The sequence below is a fragment of the Mesocricetus auratus genome, unplaced genomic scaffold (assembly GCF_017639785.1).
Source record: "Mesocricetus auratus isolate SY011 unplaced genomic scaffold, BCM_Maur_2.0 Super-Scaffold_15014, whole genome shotgun sequence".
NCBI lineage: Eukaryota > Metazoa > Chordata > Mammalia > Rodentia > Cricetidae > Mesocricetus > Mesocricetus auratus.
Window position 1 is genome coordinate 20160551 of NW_024429186.1, and position 20973 is coordinate 20181523.

At 41.5% G+C, this 20973-nt stretch overlaps 1 protein-coding gene and 1 long non-coding RNA gene across 12 annotated transcripts in view; one reads left to right on the forward strand and one right to left on the reverse strand.

Moving 5' to 3' along the window:
* The window catches only part of Spata7 (spermatogenesis associated 7), a 30929-nt gene extending 26162 nt beyond the window's left edge, over positions 1 to 4767 (reverse strand). For 2 of the 11 annotated variants that reach the window (XM_040742656.1, XM_021226217.2), the window contains exons 1-2: positions 4587 to 4767; positions 1181 to 1230 (exon numbers count right to left, since the gene is read on the reverse strand). Coding sequence is in view for 3 of the 11 variants with exons in the window: in XM_005068424.4 (XP_005068481.1) it covers positions 1181 to 1255; positions 4587 to 4605 (94 nt within the window). In the remaining 8 variants the exon portion in view is untranslated. Of the gene's footprint in view, positions 1 to 1180; positions 1256 to 4434; positions 4544 to 4586 lie in introns of those variants that run through there. The other 9 variants (XM_021226218.2, XM_040742654.1, XM_005068424.4 and 6 more) reach the window with 6 other exon arrangements.
* Positions 4768 to 5728: 961 nt separating this feature from the next.
* LOC121139458 lies at positions 5729 to 10023 on the forward strand. The gene is made up of 4 exons (XR_005876414.1): positions 5729 to 6486; positions 6905 to 7051; positions 8812 to 8891; positions 9904 to 10023. It is a non-coding gene; the product is annotated as an uncharacterized LOC121139458 (long non-coding RNA).
* Positions 10024 to 20973: the final 10950 nt, after the last annotated feature.

The following is a 20973-nucleotide window of genomic DNA, read 5'->3' on the forward strand; positions in this document are numbered from 1 at the left end:
CCTTATTTATTTGTCCACTGAGATATCTATCTCTCCAGACCCTGAAAAGATTTTGAGAAGTCTTATAAGCATATGCTTAAAAAATTCAACAGTGAGATAGGATTTAGGGCTTGCAAAACAGGGGACTTTTCTACATTGAAATTTAAGATTTCCCTCCTAGATCTACCCTTTAATAATTCAGAACCAATCCTTTTAGGAGATACTGCATAATATAGGCATGTTAATATGGAAGACAATGCTAGAGGGGCACCTGCCATGCACTGTTCCACCCTCTCTTCCAGTAAAAACTTTTCTAGCTACGATTATCACCATTTTAGAAGTGGGAACTAAGGTACAGAACTGTGAACTATATCCCCAGTACTCTTTTATTCTTATTTTTATTCTTTTTGACAAAGGGTCTCAAGTTCCCAGAATGGCCCTGACCTCACTCTGTAGCCCAGACAAGCCATTGCTATCCCCCTACCTCAGTCTTCCAGATATTGGTATTACAAGCTTGTGCCACCGACATTGCTTCAAAGGTTTTGTTTGTTTGTTTCTTAAAAATAAGTTTCATAGCTCTTTCTGTGAATGCATTGTGGTACAAAGAAACAAAATGAAATAATTGAACATTTCATCATTTCTTCATACTTAGACGGGACAGTATGAAAGAGTGGAAATAAAAACAATAGTTTCAAGCTGGTTTTCCTAAAACCCATGCCAAAGACTTTCAACTTATAATTGCAAAAATTATTTTAGAGTTGTCATTACAATTTTACTCTGAAGACTTTAAAATGTAAAAGCAACATGGGACATAGGGGTTCAGCAACCCATAAACATTAGCTAAGATAATATATTCAAGTTTTCTCTATACAGCTTTTCTTTAGGGCTTGTGTCTTTATCACTTGATAATCATTTACAAGACATTTACATGCCTTAAATAAGACCCTGTGCTGGCAAAAATAGCCCCGACCGTAGCAGGGTGGGAAGCAGGAGGCAGCTAAGTCCACGTTCATGGCACAGTAAGAGTTCAAAATCGTAACCCCCTAAATGTGTCTAAAGAATACCTACAACATTTAATCCTAGTTATTAATGTGAAGCACAAATGTCCATTAAGAGAACTGTTTCATCAGGCCGTGTGATTTCCCAGCACAGAAAACAGTGAGTCTTTCAACGAAGCCACAGTTTTAAGTAGCTCACTTACCATTGCTCTTGGTGCTCAAGTGTCCTGTAAATAGGCATGGTGGACTGTATCTGGGGAGGACAGAGGTTGCTCTGACTTTCAACAACAATAAAAACCACGAATTAGGACATGTGAAATACAACTTTCACACACACAAAAAAACCCCAACATAGAATATTTTTTAAAAGTTTTCAATTTTAAACAAAGTTGTTAAAACTTTTATTCAGCTAGGCATGGTAGCACATGCCTTTAATTCCAGCAGTTGGGAAGCAGAGGCAGGCAGATCTCTATGAATTTTAGGACAGCTGGGTCTACATAGAGTTCGAATCCAGCCAGGGCTACATAACGAGACCATGTTTCAAAAACAATACAAAACAAAAAAAACTGCAAGTCACATTACTACCAGAAATAATATCTCAAACAGCAAAAATTCAAAGACCATTGATTGAATCTTTTATTTTTTTTTAGGGAAAATAAGACAGGGCTGTGGAGATGGCTCAGAGGATAAAGTGGCCGTCACAGAAGTACCAGACCTGACTATGGAATCTGTGTAAAAAGCCAGGCACGGCAGCACATGCTTGTAACTCCAGCCTTGGGGCAGCTAGGTATGAGCACAGGTAGCCGGCTCCTTGACACTTTGACAAACCACCCTAGCTGAATCAATGAACTTCAAAAGTTCATTAACTGATAGTTTCAATTGTCAACCTGACACAACCTACAATTACCTGTGAAAGGTCTCAATGAGAGAGTGCCTGGATCACATTAGCCTGGTCATGCCTGTGAGGACTAAAAATGTGTGTATGTGTACTCTTGGAGCATATGCTCCACTGTCCTGGGAAGCCAGAGGCATGAGTTCAATTCCCACATGGTGGCTCACAACCATCTAAAATGCTCTCTTTTGGCAAGTAGGCATACATGCAGAAAGAACACTGTATACATAATAAATAAATCTTTAAAAAAACTTAAAAAAAGTATAGTTTCAGTGTTAATGTAACTAGTGTGCAGAACACAAATACTGTATCCCCCAGGCAGCTTTTATTGGTGTGGTGGTGAGGAGGATCAAACCAGGGTTATTTCTTTATTGGTTTCTAATATTCCTAACAGATAAGTATCATGTTAAAACTCATGGAACGGAAAAAAGGAAAAGATGAGCATTTTATCTGGGCCCTCTCTCAGGCGCTGCCCCACAATTGGGGTATACTTTTCTTTTTTTCCCCAGTGAAAATATGTTAGGTAACACTGTAGCAAATGTATATTATGCCTATTTAACAATTCTTCATACTCCTCCTTTAAATCACCCTGGGTAGTTTCGATATCCCGATGGGACCTAGGATGATCCAAAAGCAGTCTCACATCAAATGCCCAGAACAAGAAGAGCATTCTCTAAACTAAGACTAAAACTTGGAGCAGGGGCTTGATGGTCTTACAGAACAGTGAAATTCTTCAGCTCTGTTTCCTATAAAATCTGATTTTACTGACAACTGGAAGAAAACTCATGGAGGAAAAAAATGGTGTATTAGTATTTTACCAAAATTGTTGGAAATTTAGGAATAGGTCACTTATAAATGTACCTCCAGGGGAGCAGCAGATTAAGAAATCTTTCCTAGTCTATTTTTCAGCTAACTGTCCTAACAGGTTGTCTCCTCTTGCTTTTCCAGCACAGGTTGCTGATAATACAATGGATGGTGGACCAATATTCTTAATTTTCTCCTTTCTCCTTCCTCCCATCAGACGTCAGAAACAAAGCCTTATAGATTATTAAGTCTAGCTCCCCATTTTACAAACAACTAAGGCTTGGGAACGTAAAGTAACTGGCAGAAGAGTGCCTCATTAGTTAGTATCGAAGACTAGAAACAAGACCTATTGTTTTTCAAGCTGGTGCTTTCTGCTTCATCACCACTCTGAGGGTTGACCCTACAAAAGAATGTGACTACTGCAGCAAGTGAGGAACTTTCCCCCCCAGGTATCCTTAGTATGTTATGTTTTCAAACAGCTGAAGGAACTAATGAAACCTAAGACATTTACCTTCAATGAAAATTAAGCATTTAAGCTTTGGCTAAATGAATGGTTACTTATAAATAGTTTATAATTAATGACAATCATAGTTACTTATACCATATGAAAACTAGCCCAGGTATTTATTGAATATAATATTTATTTTATAAGTTCAAAACTAGAAACAATGATATTATATATTACGGGCTAAAAATAAAGCCACTTGGGTAAGGTATAAAGTATAAACCCGTGCACATTTGTCACCTCATTTAAAATTAAATGGCTCAAACTTACTAAATCTATTACTATACAAATGCCCCCACCCATACTATGCAAGTAAAAGAATTAACTCAAGGGTTTTTACATTCTTAGTCTGGGTTCAAAGCTTGTCCTGTCACCTATTGTGACACTGGGGAATTATTTATAATCTTTTCTTCTATTGATTTCAAAATATGAATAAAACCTACTTAACATTATTTGTGTGTGTATACTAAACAGGTGTTTGGTTATGGGCAGACCACAGTAAAGAATTAAAGCTTGTTTTGTAACCATTTCTGAAGACCATACTGAGCATTTTGGTTTGCTTTTTCTAGAACTTAGGTTGGTATAGTGTCTGACCTTCTACACCAAGCATAACACTTATTTTGACCAATTATTGTAAAATAAAGGTGCATGCAAGTTGAAAGTAAGACTTAATTCAAGAAACCATTAGCAGATCCATTCAAAGGTACCCTTTAAGTCCCAAGAAAGAATACTTGCTTAGGCTGTGGAGCTTCAACTTCGGTTGGGCTGATTTGTAAAAACTCATGGGTAGGGGTCACCAACTATTTCACAATTTCCACTTGACTCAGAATATCAATCAAGGCAAATAGGTGTACACTGTGATTATGGGTAGTCTTGTGCTATTAAACATTCAGTCCACCAACAAGCCACATGGAAGTTTATTACAAACGAGGTACCCCAGCTCCTCGCGTTGGAGCAACTGAACTATTACCAGATCTAGGTCAGTCAGTTCTGGAGGGAGGGACTGGGGGACTTCATGTACACTAAGTACTTGGAATGCGCCAGGAGCTTGCTACGTTTTATCTGCACTTAATCCCCAAGGACTCCGTGGCATGGGTATTTTCCCTCTACAATCAAGATGGGGAACCTGAGGTTCGTCTCTGTGAAACAGGTCGGCCTTCAAAGACCAGGCTTGGACTTGTGCCTAGAGGATCCCGAGGTGATACAGGCTGCAGGATCCCGAAGTCAGAGGACGGATGTCAGGACGACAAACTCACCGCCAGGCAATAGGTCAATGAGAGGCGTAAGCGGGGCCTCCCCCTGGGCCCCGGGCCTGTCCAGCTCCGGTCATCACCCTGCGACACTGGAGAAGGAGCTGGCAGGCCACCCGAAAGGCCAGGGCGCGGCCTGGACCCGCGCAGCCCCTTACCTCTCCGGCTGCCATCCATGTTTAGTTCTCCTGCAGCCTTTGAGGGGACGCTCTGTGTCCCTTCGGTTCTTGCTCGGGCCAAGCCGGCCCCCGCAGTGGAGGTTTGGAAAGACTAATCCGCGGGGGCGGCAGCGCCACAGAGACGGTCGCCAGGCTGGTTGCTAAGGGCCTAAGGGCCGGCTCGGCGGCGGCAGATTATGACGTCACACCACAGGGACGCGCGCTCCCAGGCCCCGCCCCGCCCCGCCCGCTGGCCTAGGCTCTCCTGGTTACAGCGGGAAGGCAGCGGGCTAGAGAAGGGGTTCTGGTGCCAATCCGTGGCTCTGCCCGACACCCAGAGTGAGATGATGTCAGGGAGGCGAGTCGCATCTGTTTCAGTCATCACGCCCACTTTTTACTTGGGTGCCGGGGATTCGAACTCAGGGCCTCAAACTTTCAGAGCAAGCGCTCTTGACGAGGGAGGGAGTGGTCTCCAGCAGCCCGTATCTTGGTTTGTAAGCATTAGTTTGAATTCCCTTTCTGCATACTGTGTCCCTCACCTCCTGTCCTCACTGTCCCTTTATCTCAAAGCTACAAATCCCGTTTCATTTTAAATGGAAGAAGGCTGTGAGAAGAAGGTCTGTTCGAGGCTCTGCAAGTTGTTTATTTTTGCAGTAGTTAGTTGTGAATCTTTGGAAGTAAGATCAGAGTGGGGTGGAGGGAGTGCAGAGAGCATCTGCACTCTGGCTTTCTCAGTAACCCATTCTTGAACTTTTAGGCAGAATGGGTAAGTCTTTGTTGTGTGATCGCATAGCAGCATTCCTGAACTCTACCCACTTGAAAACAAACAACAACCCACTCACTGCAACCAAACTCCTAACAACCAAAAATCTCACTAGGTATTGCCAAAAGTTGCCTGGGGAGGAAACTATATCCCGTCTGAGAACCTCTGTTATCATTAAACAAACAAACAAAAAACATGCTGAATTCCGAGCCAGATTTGCTGAACTTTGAGCTTCTTTATATTATGGTTGGTTTTAATGGTAACTTGCCACAAGTTACAATGTGGAGATTGTCCTGTTTGCCTTAAATGATTTGGAAGACCCACTCTGACTGTGGGTGCTTCCTTCTGGCAGCAGTGCAGATTTGATGGTCCTGGCAGAAAAGGAAGATAGATATCTTGGTGTCTTGGCCTTCCTCATGCTGACCTGTTGCTGTGTGGTTGGATCCTTCCATGTCAGAAGCAGTTTTGAAGGGCCAGCAGCTCTCCAGGAATTTTTCAGTTTTGACAGGAGGTGGGGACCACTGAGGTGCCTAGCCTTGGGGACTGAGCATCAATTGAATTTGCCAGCCTCCCTAGTGAGAATCACTGTGGATTACCCTGACCACTGAGCCACCCAAGGATACAGAAACTACCAAATTCTCAGCCCCTCAGCTGTAATTCAGCAGTTTTTTGCTATTTCAATGTAAGCTTAATAATACATTCACAGACACAGACAGACAGACAGACAGACAGACACACACACACACACACACACACACACTCACCCCGTTGGTTCTGTTCCTCTAGACAACCTTGATTGATACAAACTGTGGTATAAGGAGTGGTCCTGGAGGAACAGAAATGTAGGCATGAGTTTCTCTAGTGGTCCTGGTGGTAACTGGGGGTAGCTCTCCAGCTGGGTGAAACCTGAGGTCATTTACGACTCTTCTGGTAGCATGGGGGAAAACTAACAGTCCGTGATGTGAACCGTTTCAAGAACTCACCAAGACACATGCATTTGGTGCTCTCAATTCACCTCTGTGCGCTGTAAAGAATGTAATAGCTGTGTAAAAGTCTATGAGCTTTTGTGGAAAAGTAAGAAAAATGCTGCTGCTGACTTCTTTGGACAATTTTAGAAAAGAAAAGAAACAAGATAAGGTGAGTGATAAAATTGACCAGCTCCAAGATGCTTATAGACAATCTCAAAGTTTCTAAGTGTGCCCTGGAAGAGAATCCTTTCTCCAGCAGCCTTAGAGTTCAAGTTGCAGACCAAACACAAGCAGTCATTATATTATTAGCTGACTCACAATGTGAAAGAATTTCCCAGCCTCAAAGTGCGTCAACAGTTAAAGTGAGGCACTGACTGGAAGTGGAATCCCGTGACTTGGGATGGCACTGGGTGAGAGGACCCTGAGGAGGCGGAAGATGCTGACTTCCCGGATTCTGATGGCCCCACTGCACCTGAGGAAATCCTCCTAACCCTTAGCAGAGGATGCACCCTCCCCCTTTTCCTACCCTCTTCACTGTTGCTGCCTCTGTCCCTTGCCCAGGGGATTTGATTCTGCCTCCTTTGCAGAGCCGGTGATGACTTCATCTAAAGGAGATGTCAGAGAGAACAGTGCTGCTGTCCCTCAGGAGCCACCTGTCATTGCCTCTAGACCTATCTTGATGGTTAGGTTAAGCAGACCCCAGCGTTGAGAATGAAATTGTGGTCCGTGAGAAGGTATGCTAATGCCACTAAAGAACTTAGTGAGTTTGCTAATTCGTTCAAGTTGAAGTCTGGAGACCATTTGTGAGAATGGACTTTAAGGGGTGGGATGACAGGAAGAGGTCAACTGAGACAATGCCTCCATCAGACTACCCTGCATGCATTTTCATGATTCATGATTGAGCGTGGGAGCCAAGCCCACTGTGGACAGTGCTCTTCCTGGGCAGGTGGTTCTGGGTTGTGTAGAGAAGTAAACTGAGCAAGCCATGAGGATCACACCTATAAGTAGTGTTCTTGCATGGCCAGTCTGTAGGTTCCTGCCTTGAATTCCTGTCCTGATTTCCCTTCATGATGGACTGTAAGTTGTAAGATGAAACAAACCATTTTATCCCCAAGTTGCTTTTGGTCATGGCGTTCTAGCATAGCAATAGAAACCCAATTAGGACAAACTACAGAGTTGGTCATGAGTTAAATTTTAAGCTTGGTTAAGCCTCAAGTCCCTGTTTATGTAAACAAAAGGAATGCTGGGAAGTTGTGCAGGTACACATATTGCATGGACAGTGGCTGACCAAGGAAATGTGGTATTGTACAGATGTCAATTTTCTCTTCTAAGACTTCTGTCTCAGAAGAGCAAAACATAAAGAGAGCGAGGCTTAAGGGAAGTAAAGCAGAAATCCTATAACAACAAGGGAGGAAAATAAAACCCAGAATCCCAGTTGTAACAATGTCTGGGACAGCGGTTCTCTAAGACATAGGGAGGAGAGAAAATTGGGCTTAAAATGTGATGATTCTGTATCTCCAACGAAGTTTAGGATGATGCAGAGTAAGGGGACAAAGACGACCTTCTGCTCTTGCAGAGGACCCAAGTTCGGTTCACAGCTACCACATCGGGTAACTCACAACTACCTGTGATTCCAGCTTTGGAGGATCTGAAACCTTTGGCCTCCAATGGTACCTGCACTGGTGTGTGCACACCCATACATAGACACCCACACCCCCCCACACACACCTCTTAGCTAAAAATAAAATGCCAAAATTTAAAAGATAGAATTGAATATTATGCAGAAAGCAGAAACTTTTATTCCTACACATTAACTTACAATTCTGAGACCCCTAAGGCATTTATGACACCATTAGCAATGTAAAAATCCGCATTGCTTACATGATGCATAATTGGTTCTCAGGAAGCATTTGGTATATTTAACTAGAGCTGAATTTAAGGAGCAAACTGAGGAAGAAGGCAACAAAATTGTTTGGTTTGCTAGAAGGAGACGCCAGCTCCCCATATCAAAGCAGACTTGTGGATAAAAATGCTCTGTTTAGGTCCTTAGCATATGTATTATGGCTTCCATTTCTGTGTTTTTAAAATGAGGTTCCTGTGTCTGCAAACATGTGTGTCTCTGCATCTATGTATGTTTCTTGGGCTTTCCCTTTGGCTCTTTTTTTGATTGTTTTTTATTACTCTCATTTGTTTCTGATTTGTCTTATTGTATTTTATTATTATTCCTTAGATGATTGTTTTCTGGTGAGAGACAGAAAGACTATGGATCCAGATGGGAGGGGAGGGGAGGAGGAACTGGGAGGAGAAAGTGTAATCAGAGTGTATTGTATGGGAAAAATATATTTTCAATAAAAGAGAAGGTATATTCTGTTTTGGAGTGGGGAAGAGGCTTCCCGGTTGAGGGAGGACAGGAGAGTGGAGAGGGTCCTGTAGTCATCACTGCCTGGCGTGTGACTTCTCTGTGGCCTTTCTCAATGTGTTGTTTTCTTTTAAGCAGTGTGTTGTGCCCTATCTTTCAAGAATGAGTGTGCAACAGGGTCTATTGATTTCCGGTTTTGCAGTGAGCATATTACAGTAAGTGAAATTTAATTTATGCTTGACTTTTGCTCTGTGTATGTGAACAAGAGACTACCTTTACTCAGGGACAGTCCAAGTCTTGGCCACAGGTACACAGCTAATAGGAACTTATTACGGGGTTAAGCTCCCAAGAACACCTTTACACTGGGATGAGTACCTGTTGCATTGACCTTGGGGAGGAGGCATCATTGTGAAGATTTTTTTCTGGCTGTATCAGCATGACTTCATGTTTAAAAATTACTTCAGTACATTCAGAAATTGGTGCATCTCTGGTTTTGAAAGAAATATATTATCCTCTCAAGTGAATTTTCAGGTAAAGGCCAATGGTTTGATTTCTTTGTGTGTGTGAATTGAAAAGATGCTCCCAAATAATTGAAATATTTTTGTTTAATTTTGGCATTATAATTGTTTTCTTATTTTTATTTTTATTTTTTTGTTTTTCCAGATAGGGTTTCTCTGTATTGTTTTGCAGTCTGCCCTGGAACTTGCTCTGTAGACCAGATTGGCCTCAAACTCAGAGATTTGCCTGCCTCTGCATTCCTAATTGTTTTCAATTTAATATTGATATTGTACTTGATATCATTTTAGGCTACTTTTTATCTTTTTAGTTCTATTTACTAAGAATGTGACTTTTAATTTTTATTATTTATTTGTGTGTGTGTGTGTGCGTGCGCGCGTGCATGCGCATACCTCATAGTCCAGATGAGGACTTGACTCTTCTAGAACTGAGTTACAGACAGTTATGAACAAACATATGGATGCTGGGATTGAACTCAGACCCTCTGCAAGAGCAGCACATACTCCTAACTGCTGAGCCAACTCTCCAGCCCTCTCTTCTCTTTTTTTTTAATGGTTTAATTAGACTTCTCTTACTGAATGATTGGGATGGTGAGATACAATGAATAAACTATATGTAAATAATCTGTACTACTCCACCTAATAAACATGTAATTTATGTTCATTATATCTTAAATGCTTTGTTATTGTTCATTTAATTTATTCTTTGTAGATAGCCCTTAGTTTCACAGGAAAGAAGCCTCCTGGAAATGGTTCTTCTCCCTCTGACCATGCCTGGAAACATCGGTGAAAATTCTCCAATGAATGCAGAAAAAGACACAGGAGATCAAGGCTTTACCTTTATGTTTATTGGTTATTATAAAATATTGTTATAATAATTTTATACTTTAAATTGCATTGTATTTATTTAGGTGTGTATGCATGTATGTAGGTTGGTGTACACATATCATGGCATGTGTGTCTGTTACAGGGGCAGTTTTCTCCTTCCACTGTAGAGGACATCGGGTTTGGTAGCAAGTGACTTTGCCTGCTGAGCCATCTCTCTTGATCATGAATGCATACTTTTGTTGTTTAGTTTTATTGTTTTTTGACGTGTATGGGTATTTTGCCTGACTCTCTGTGCACAGTACGCATGCCTGGTGCCCATGGGAGCCAAAAGGTGTCAGGTCCCCAGGGACTGGAGTTTTAAGTAGTTGTGAGTTTTAGGTAGCTGCCATGTGGGTGCTGGGACTTGAACCCAGGTCCTCTGGAAGAGTGGCCAGTGCTCTTAGCCACTGAACCATCTCTCCTGTCTTCCTACTAACAGATCTTAATCTTGAAGTTCCTAAAAGACGAAAAAAGAAAAAAAATATGGGATATTTTTGAGTTATCCAACAGGATCAAGTAGAAATTCATAGAATTCAAAGATGTGTGAACACTTTGTGTGGCCTCAGTTCTATACAGAGTTTTTGGTGACTGGCCAACACTTGAGAATCTGAGCTACAATTTGCTTTAGCCATATCTCACTCAATGTATTCATTTAAAAGCTAAGAGAAGATGTAAGTTTGAAATGCATCAGTGTTGATCTGAAATGGATTCATTCTCTGCTTGTCACTAGAGGGACCTTTAGGAAAGGTTTAAACTCCATCCCTGTGAGAAAAATGAGCCATGTGCAAGCAATATTAACTTGCAAATCTTATCCAGGGATTGTAAGTCGCCAACACTGCAAGAGATGACTCTGGGGTGGGGCTGTTTCAGTTATAAATGCAGAACAAGTTCTTTCTCAAGGGCAGGGAAATTTATGCTATTATCTAAAAGTCCTCAGAGGATAAAAACAATCTTCATCATTGTCAACCTATAATTTGATTTTTCTTAATTTTATTGTTTAAAGCAAGAGAGAATAGGAATGCCTATAATTCTCTGTGAAGTAATATGTGTCTAATGGGAATACAGGTATACAAGACAGAGTGATAATAAGGCCTACTGACTGCAAGTGATCATTCTGAATTCTCTTAAGCAATAGGACACTGATCCCTGAACATAAACAGAATCTTGTCCCTGACCATTTCAGGAGCTATAAAACCTCATTGGGTTTTATTTCTTTTTATGGTGCTGGGTAATTGAACATTTATACTTCTGGGACTTATGTTTTCTAGACATGCAAGCACTCTCTTGCTAAGATATCCCAGCCCTTGTTTTTTGTTTGTTTGTTTTGAGACAAAGTTTCTCTAAACTGACTTCTGGCTCTTGATGTTTTGGGGCCCTCCCTTCTGAGCGATGGGATTAAAGATCTAAGCCATCACCCATTGCTAGACCACAATGTTTCCACTGCACTTTTAAAAAAGATTTATTTTAATTTTATGTGTATGCCTGAGCACCACATATGTGCAGTACCTGCAGAGGCCAGAAGGGGATGATGTTGGGTTCCCTGAAACTAGATTTACAGATGAATAAGAGCCACAATGTAGGTGCTGAGGTTCAAACCCAGAAAGTAGCTGATGCTTCTAACTGCTGAGCCCTCTCCCCATCCCTCTCTACACCTTTTAATATGCTTATTTCCGCAGTTCACTTTTATTTTTCCTGTGTTTGAAAAGAGCACAACATTGTGTTTCCATGGGCAGCTTGACTGGATTCTTGTTACCAGTGAAAGAGTCATTTGCTCTATGACCTTTTGGCCGAGGCTGCCAAGATTTCAGACAGCAGGTCTGCTGAGAATTGCCACAGTCATCCATCTTCGTTTCTTCACAGCTGTGGTCTTCAAACCTTTTCATCCAATTAGAGAAGAAGTCCCTATGACGAGAACTCACTCATTTGGTGGTTACTAGGTAACCTGTCCTTCTAGCTTAAAGAGCATTTTATATATTTGTCCCCAGCCGATCAGTTGTCACATATTAGTAGGATGCTCAACCCAAGGAGTCAATTATTTGTACCGAACACATTCACTCTGTTTACAAATGGCCTCACCCTCCCAAACATAACACAACGAAAAGGACAGCCGAGTTGTTCATCTAACCAGATAATTCCATTTAGGAAAAAGGGTTTGGAGTTTACATTTCTCATCACTGGGACCAAATATCTCCCAAGAGGAAATGGAAGAGGAAGGATTTGCTCTGGTTCAGTCCATCATGGTGGGGAAGGCATGGTGAGGTTAATGGGAGTGTGAGGCTGCTTGTCCATGTCTTACTACATGAAGAAAAAAGGGCTTAGGCTGGGACTGGACCAGGCTGTAACCCATAAGGCCTGCCCTGTGACTCTATGTTTGCCAGCAAGGTCCTATGTCCAAAAACTCTTATACAACCTTCCCCAAACAACGCCACCAGGAGACCAGTTAGCTGGCCTATGGGAGGACATTTCATATTGAAACATTAACAACTTGTTTAGAAATAATTCCTTTAAGTTCCAGGTCAGGTTGTTCTACAGAGTGAGTTCCAGGACAGCCATAGTTACACATTGAAACCATGTCTTGAAAAGAAAAAAACACTTAAGCAACCAAGCTTAGAGAATGGAGGTGAGAGTGATCCTTGACCCCCCCCCCACATCATTCTGTCTCTTACTTGATTCACCCTATTTTCTTTTGTTTGCTTTGAACTCTTTTCTGTAAACCATTAGTGTTCTTAATCTTTGTCTTAAAGCAAAATCTAAATTAGCCAAAAGTATGAAATTGTCTTTTCTAAGATTTACTTTATGTGTAATTTTTTACTGCATGTATATATGTGCATCACATCCATGCCTGCTACTCGAGGAAGTCAGAAGAGGGTTTGGAGTCCTTGGGTTGGTTATAGGTGGTTGTGAACCACCATTGCTGGGAACTGAACCTGGATCCTCTGGAAGAGCAGTCAGTGCTTTTAGCCACGAAGCCATCTCTCAGACCATAATTTACTTTTTAGGAAGGCTTTCAGAGGGCCTAGGAAGAAGGCAGTAAACACTAAGTCAAAAGGACACTGGAGAAGATAAATAACCAGCCTACAGATCTGGCTCTCTGACAGCAAGACAAAGCATCCCAGTGTCTTGATTAATTATGGTCACTGTCTTAGCGCAAGCTACCCCAAATAGCATAAAAGTGATTTTTAACTGAAATGACATAGATTTTGTTATATAAAATGCTCACAACTTATAACATACTAACATAATTACTGTAGGGGGCATGTTTGGTATTTACAAGTCACTTTAACACATTTTAGTGGTATTAAAAAGCCAATTTTATCCATCAAAGTTTGTTATTAGTTACTACATGAATAATGATGACCTTGAGTTATTGTATTTGGTCCCAATTTCCTTAAGCTTACACAAATTACCTAGTGTATACTATGGAAAAACCTAAAATTATGCTGTAATATTCAATTATAAGTCTACCTGATAAAGTTTCTGGAATTGCTTTTAGGAAAATACTAAGCACTGATATGACATTTCAAAAAGAATATGAGCAACTTAAATCTTCAAGTCCTAAAACACTGGCCATTGTTATAAAAGTAATTTTTATAAGAACTCATCTTCACACAAAATAGAGATGAGTTTGCTAAGTGTTCTGTCTCAGACAAACCTGTCCTAAAACTGTCCTCAATAAACAAGATAAAACATATTTTAGAGTAACAGTTTTTATTTGGAGACAGGGTCTTTTTTTTTTTTTTTTTTTTTTTTTTTTGGTTTTACGAGACAGGGTTTCTCTGTATTGTTTCGGAGGCTGTCGGTCCAGCCTGGCCTTGAACTCACAGAGATCCGCCTACCTCTGCCTCCCGAGTGCTGGGATTAAAGGCGTGTACCACCACCGCCCGGCTTGGAGACAGGGTCTTAATATGTTGGATTGGCTGTCTTGGAACTCACCATGTAGACCAGGTTAGCCTCAAACTCACAGAGCCTCTACCTTCCAAACACTGTGGTTATAGGTGTGCACCATCATGTCTGGCCCAAAGTCACAGTTTTTTAATTTATTTTTTTATATTTTATTTTTAAATTTAAATTAGAAACAAGGTTGCATCACATGTCAATTCCAGGTCCCTCTCCCTTTCCCTCCCCTCCTCCTGTGCCCTCCCACCAACTCCTCCATTATCCCCTCATTTCCCCAGGGAGGATGAGGCCCTCCATGGGAGTGTCCTTAGTCTGTCATTTCATCCAGGGCAGGGCCTAGACCCTCCCCCAAGAGTTCAGGGTGAGAGTGCACCTCACATTGTTCTATGGGAGTCCAAAGTCCGTGTGTATACTCGGGATGAATACTGATCTACTGCCCAAGGCTCAATAGATTACCTAGCCACAGTTTTAAAAATAGAATTTTTATTTTTAAGTGTGTGTGTGTGTATGTATATGTGTGTGTGTGTTGGGTGTGTGAATACAGGTGCTAGGTGGAGAAGGCTTCCAATGCTTTGGGGCTAGACTTAAGTGTAGCTGTGCTGCCTGACTTGGCTGCTGGGAACTGAACTCCAGTCTTCTGCAGGAGCAGCAAATGCCCTTAACTGCAGAGCTGTCTCTCCAGCCTGTAAAGCTAGGCTCTTTATTCTAAAAGAACAGTGGGCATTATTCTCTGACATAACACATAGGTTAGTTCAGTTTCTCTCCCTCCCTTAAGATGATTGCTTTGCCTTAACCAAGAAGGACTGCCCTTCACTTAAGATGAAAAACATTTTACCCTGGAAAAATATGTCTCAGAAGTGAAAGCCCCTTCTCTTTTTATTTTTTTTAAGGAAAGATGGGGAAAAGTAACACCCATGACTCCCATAAACTGAAAAATTGCCACATATTATATGCAAGGCACATACTCTTTGGCTCGCATGTTTCCCTCAGAACATGATGGAATTCTCTCTCATTCATTTATATCCGCTTAGATGGTCATCTTAGAGCTTTTAGTTGCTTTGAACAGGATCACCAGGACCTGAATGCCTACAGACATATATTGTAAAGTGGCAGAGAAAAGCCAGTAAGCTCAGACTGGAATCAACTTACTTTGACGCTGGCTCTGCTGTTATTGACTGTGTGAGCTTAAGCAAGGACCTTGCTTTTTCGTCTGTAAAACAGCATTATGGCTGTGACACTGACTGGAGGGGTAACACATATAAATGGTTTGTACACACAGTACCCGGCTGTCAGTTTCTCACATACATGTGGTTTACACAGTACCCGGCTGTCAGTTTCGCACATACATGTGGTTTACACAGTACCCGGCTGTCAGTTTCACACATACATGTGGTGTACACAGTACCTGGCTGTCAGTTTCGCACATACATGTGGTGTACACAGTACCTGGCTGTCAGTTTCGCACATGCATGTGATTTACACAGTACTTGGCTGTCATTTCACACATACATGTGGTTTACACAGTACTTGGCTGTCAGTTTCTCTGCTCCTGAAGCTGACCCTGACTGAGGACTCAAGTGCAATAATTCCTGTAGAAAGTGATCTCACTAAGTCTTCATGAGAGCACAGAAGTGAGACAGAGAAGAAAAGGAAGGAAAAAGTGGGGAGGGGGCGTTGCTATGGAGCAACTCACCACTGCTGGCAGATGGGATTCCATCCCTCCAGGGAACTCAGGCTACAGTAAGCAGCATATCCATGCGTTTTCCTTGCCGGTTGTGAGGGAGCTGGACTGTTGTCCCTTATCACCACACTGTTCTTGTCTGAAGACTGCTAGAGCCTTCTGCCAGGCCCTAGGGGACATGTTGATGAGGAGTGGACACTGGTGTTCAGAGGACATTCTTAGTACGAAGGTGTGGGTGCTGCCTGTGGTATGTGAGGAAGTGGCATGGACTGAGAAGCAAGAGCTTTACAGTGTCCGTTGCCCTGGCAACAGGGGCCATGCAAAACACATTAACTCTTCATATTAAAAATTTTTATTATGAAGTGACCTTTGAGGTTCTTCTCCAGTTGGCCAGGCACAGGAAAGGTATTTATTGTGTCTAGCCAGAGAGAGAGAGCATGTCTCTCTGAAAGAGAGGTACCACAGCACTGGCAATTTGTTAGACCACCTTGCTGCAGTGACTGGACCCAGCCAATGATGAGTAGGACCATACCTTGACTAGAACTGCTGAGCCATGCATCCTCTGCCCTTCCTGTTAAACCCATGCCTGTGTCAGGACCCCAAAGAGACACCCCAGAAAGTCACCAGATCTCTTCTCCATTTCCAATGAGGCTACATTGAACAAGTCTCCCTTTTCTGATTTTCAGTTAGACTCTTTTAACTGGTTTGTTAGGGACATCTGGCTTGTCAGAACTGCCAGACCACAGACTCTGATCCTAATAACTCTGGTAACATGGTGGCAGCTCCACCCTAAGCAATCTCTCTGGATATTCATTATGTTATAAGACCTGACTCCAAAATGAAGATCATCTGCCCCCATTGTTCCCCACTGCTGCAATGGACTTGCCCTTTGACCCATTCTGTTGCAAGCCCTGGCTATATTGGAGGCCATGGACCTGCAGGTGTATGTGAACCTTGTACACACTTCTTGGTGACTGGAATTTGGCTTTTACTAATAAGATATATCTTCATCGAAAGGCAACACCTTTTTCTTACTCAATCTCATGTCTTCTTGTAGTAGACTGAGTAATGCCTTCCCAAAGATGATTATTTAAACAACAAGAACCCTTTTCTAAACAACTGAGAATATTGCTTTTCATTTATTTGGAAGAGATGGAGATTCTAGAGAAGTTACGGAGACTATTACTCGCTCCAGGTTCCCTTATGCCACTTAAGAGCAATAGTCTCAATTCTTAACTGAGCCTAATAGAATAAAAAATGCATTGCTCATCCTCCCTTGTTTCTAAGATGCACACAGGACAAAGTCCTGGTTAATGTATTAAATAGGAGATCTGTATGCAACACTAGGGGCATGCCCCTTATAGAAGGGATATATCTGCCCTCTTTACTAATTCTTTCTTCTCCTGGCTGGAATAGTCTCAATGGCATGGTTGAGAACAGTATATTAAACCTTAAGAGGCTAATACTAAACACAGTTAAAAACTGGAGAGTCTGAGTCCCTGGTGTTATGGTGCTTCAGATCAATTCAGGGAATCTCTCAGGTTTTGGCTTTTGTAAGAAAAATAACATTTGGGTTTTCCATTACTCATAGTTACACATAATCCTTGCCAACCTTGTCAGGCTTTTTATATTGTTCAGAATACACCACCAAAGTATATTTTCCTATAAACTAACTATATGGACCATTTGAAATACTTAATCAATGCAGTATGCCTACCCCTGGATTAGGATGAAAATTTAACAGTATTCTTATCCTTTCGCATTTTGGAATTTGATATACAACTTGAACTGAACCAAAACAATATTCACATTTGTTAGAGATTTGTACTCTTTGCTCTTGGGGTTATCCAGAATAGTTAGTCAAACAATGTTTAGGGTTTGGAAATATTGAAACATTTCTGAATGAAGTGTTAGAATCTCCTTGTAGCATAGTGGTCTTTGCTGGATGCTTACCTCTGAGTGTCAGTTTCCCAGCTTTGAAAATGAAAATGTTCTGTTCAACAAGCTATAATTTCAGTTCTTTAGATCCACAGAAAATGTGATTTTACTTAAGTCTTGTCCTTCTGTTCTGACAAAGGCCCAAACTCTAAAATACTGCAGTTATTTTAGAGCCTGAGACAAGGTTGCTGTATGGAAGCTGGCAGGTTTACTGTTGGTGAGCTCAGTGAGATTTTGTTCTTAGAAAATTACTCATGGTCTTAAACCACAGTCAAACATCCACATGGTTAACACTGTCGTTTATTCCAAATGAAGAGTTTAAGAACAAGAAAGTAAATCATTCCAGTTGGTGCTCCTTTGGAGCAGGGTCTGGAGGGGAACATCTTGCTTCATGCCCATAAATTGTTGGGTTTTTTTCATCTGCTTTCAGTATCACTATCATTACAATTATTATTTACAAAATACTAATACAATAACTTAGTGTCCTTTAGTGATTAGTGTCCCTTAGTGACTTTAGTCTGAACCAGAAATTACAAATGCCTGGAAGATGTGGCCAAAAGCCATATTGCCATAAGCCCATTAGGGTAATAGGCACTAAATCATTGGTATTGCTACCAGCAGAGGCCAGTGCTCAGATTCTTCAACCCCAGTAAGAGAACTAATTAAGCAAAGGTTGGGAGATGGATCAATTGGTAAAATATGTGATCAAGGGCAAACTATCTGAATATATAGCTCATCAAAGAATAAGATGACACATTTGTAGTGGATAGATTACAAAATGAGAAAGATAGCTTTGTAATATAGAAGCCTTGAAGACAGAACTTTAACCCAGAGTTCTGGGAATGTACCTCAGTTGTAGAGTGATTACTTAGCATGCACAGAATCCTGGTTCAGTCCCTTACACCATATAAGCCAGACATGGTATTAGATGAGACAAGGAGATCAGAAGTTCAAGATTACTCTTGGCTACACAGAAAAGTTTGAGGCCAGCCTGAGATACATTATATATATGCATATAGATAACTAAATTATATATACATATATACATGTATACACAAATCTATATACACACATATATAAGTAACTTAGAGTTGCCACTGATCATATGTCATGTTGACATCACGTGCTTCCTGATAGGATGTTACATGAAGGACAATTCACCTCTATGCTAATCTTTCCCCAAATCTATAACCTGGGCTCTTGCATGCTATAGAAGTCAGTACTGGCTAATAAAAAAAACCCTTCCTACTCCCCCATCACTTTACACCAACATTAATTTTCTTTATGTAAATTGTAATCAATAGGGATGATAGTGGGGCCCGAGTGAGCTCCATATGGTCTTACAAGGGTCTGGCATTGGAGGCTCTTCAGTTTTTCATCAGTAACTTTGGCATAGACACCCAGATGGTGTACATGAGAACAAGGACTTCCATGGAGGTTTGCATGGATGATCAGGCCTGTAAGTGTCCCATGTCATTCTATGTTCATATTCCATCAGCTGTAAACTGATGCTAGCTATAAAGGGAGGCTGAAGAATAGAGTTTATCAATATGCATAGGAAGAAGAGGCTATGGGTTTGATTATCTGCATGTCTATTGATGCCCAAGCAGGATATCATTCATAGGAATAGGCTAAACTCTAGACATCAACATAGCAGCAACAACTTAAAGTACAATTCCCGACAACCACAGCTGGTCTTTCCACTCAACATCTTCAGAGAGCATCTCTCACCTCTTACCTGGCACCCCGTAGTGTCATCTGCTTTGCCCTCTGCATGAGCAAATTACTGGTGACAAATGCATGGGAATAACGGACCCATGAGAAAAGAAAGCTGCACTTGTGCCACTGAACTCCAGCTGTCAGGAAGCATCTCTAACACCATGAGTACAAATCCTAATTGTTTCTTTGAAGTGATCTCTTTTTGCCAAATCATGCCAGAATACACTCAGCATTCATCACTTCATGCCGTTATGAGGCTCTATAGTATGAGCACAGTGGGATCTTGTCAGACCTTTTGTTGTTGAGTCTTTTGTTTGGAATAAAAGGAAAGAGATGGGAAAATAGTAAGAAGAGCATGAGTTGCTGGCCTGTCATCTCTCAGGAGGAGAGTTCCCTTATATGTAGAAACTAACTTCAAAAAACCCAAAGCAAACCAGACAAACAAATATGGAGTTAGTTTTGTGTTGGCTAGCTACTCCTGGACATAAGGCCTATGCTGGAGTGTGGTAGATACACTCAGTGACACATTCCATTGGAGAAAACAGATTTTCCCCTTGCCAGCAAGTATCAGTTACAAATAGTTTCTTAGCTAGGGGTGAGACCCCCCTATCTGCCTGCGCCTTCAGTGTTGGGACTCCCATCTGGCTTGACCCTGTGGAGGTCTTGTGTGGGCTGCAGTTCTGTGAGATCATATGTGCATCAGTTCCATTGTGTCTGGAAGGTACATTTCCTTGGAGTCATTCATTTGTGTTTCTTTGAAAGAATATGTGAGAATGTGAGATGGGGGAGAGAGAAGAGTGGAGGGAGAGAGAGAGCAAAGTTGGGTAGGTAGGGAGGTAGGAAGGATATTGGAGAAGTTGTGGGATGATCAAAATATGTTGGTGAAAAATATTTTGAATAGCTAAAAAAGTGTGAAACCTCACAAGGAGGTAAGCCATAATCTAGGGTTTATTATAGTCTAGAGCCTGGAAAACCCACAGGCATATTCAAATCCACATTTTCCCAGTGTCTTGTTATATCTGGGAAACATAATATTATTCTTAGGGTTTATAGTTCCAGCCTGGTTAGGCTTGGTAGGGCACAGGGTTATTAGTTCTGGCGTATGTCAAATCCTGAGGCTCAGAGCTTGCTAACTGTGTGAATAGTATCAGGTAGTACAGTAAGTACATAGACACTGCTTTTGTCCACAATGAGAAAACTCTCCCCTTCTCAGTCACAAAGAGGCAGGCATATTTGGAAGAGCATGGGCAGTATTGAGCATTTACTAAGTTTAAGGAAGTGTACTACTTACTTTTCTCATTGTTGTGACCCAGATGCCTGACAAAAAGCAGCTTACAGGAGGAAGGCTTTATTAGGGCTTACAGTTCAGAGGGATGCAGTCCTTCATGGTAGGGAAGGCATGACAACTAGAAAATGAGTGACCGCAGTGCTTCCCCACTCAGGAGCAGAGAGAAACAAATGCTCTACTCTATTGCTTTATGCTTTCCATTCAGCCCTAGACCCTTGCCCCTGGGATTGTGTCACCCACATTCAAAATGTATCCTCCTCCCTCAAATTAAACATCTCTGGAAATGTCCTTATAGACATGCCCAGACATATGTCTTCTAGGTGATTCTAAACCCTATTAAGTTTCACATCTAGGAATACCTCTATGGAGGTATTCACCTAGAGCACAACAAT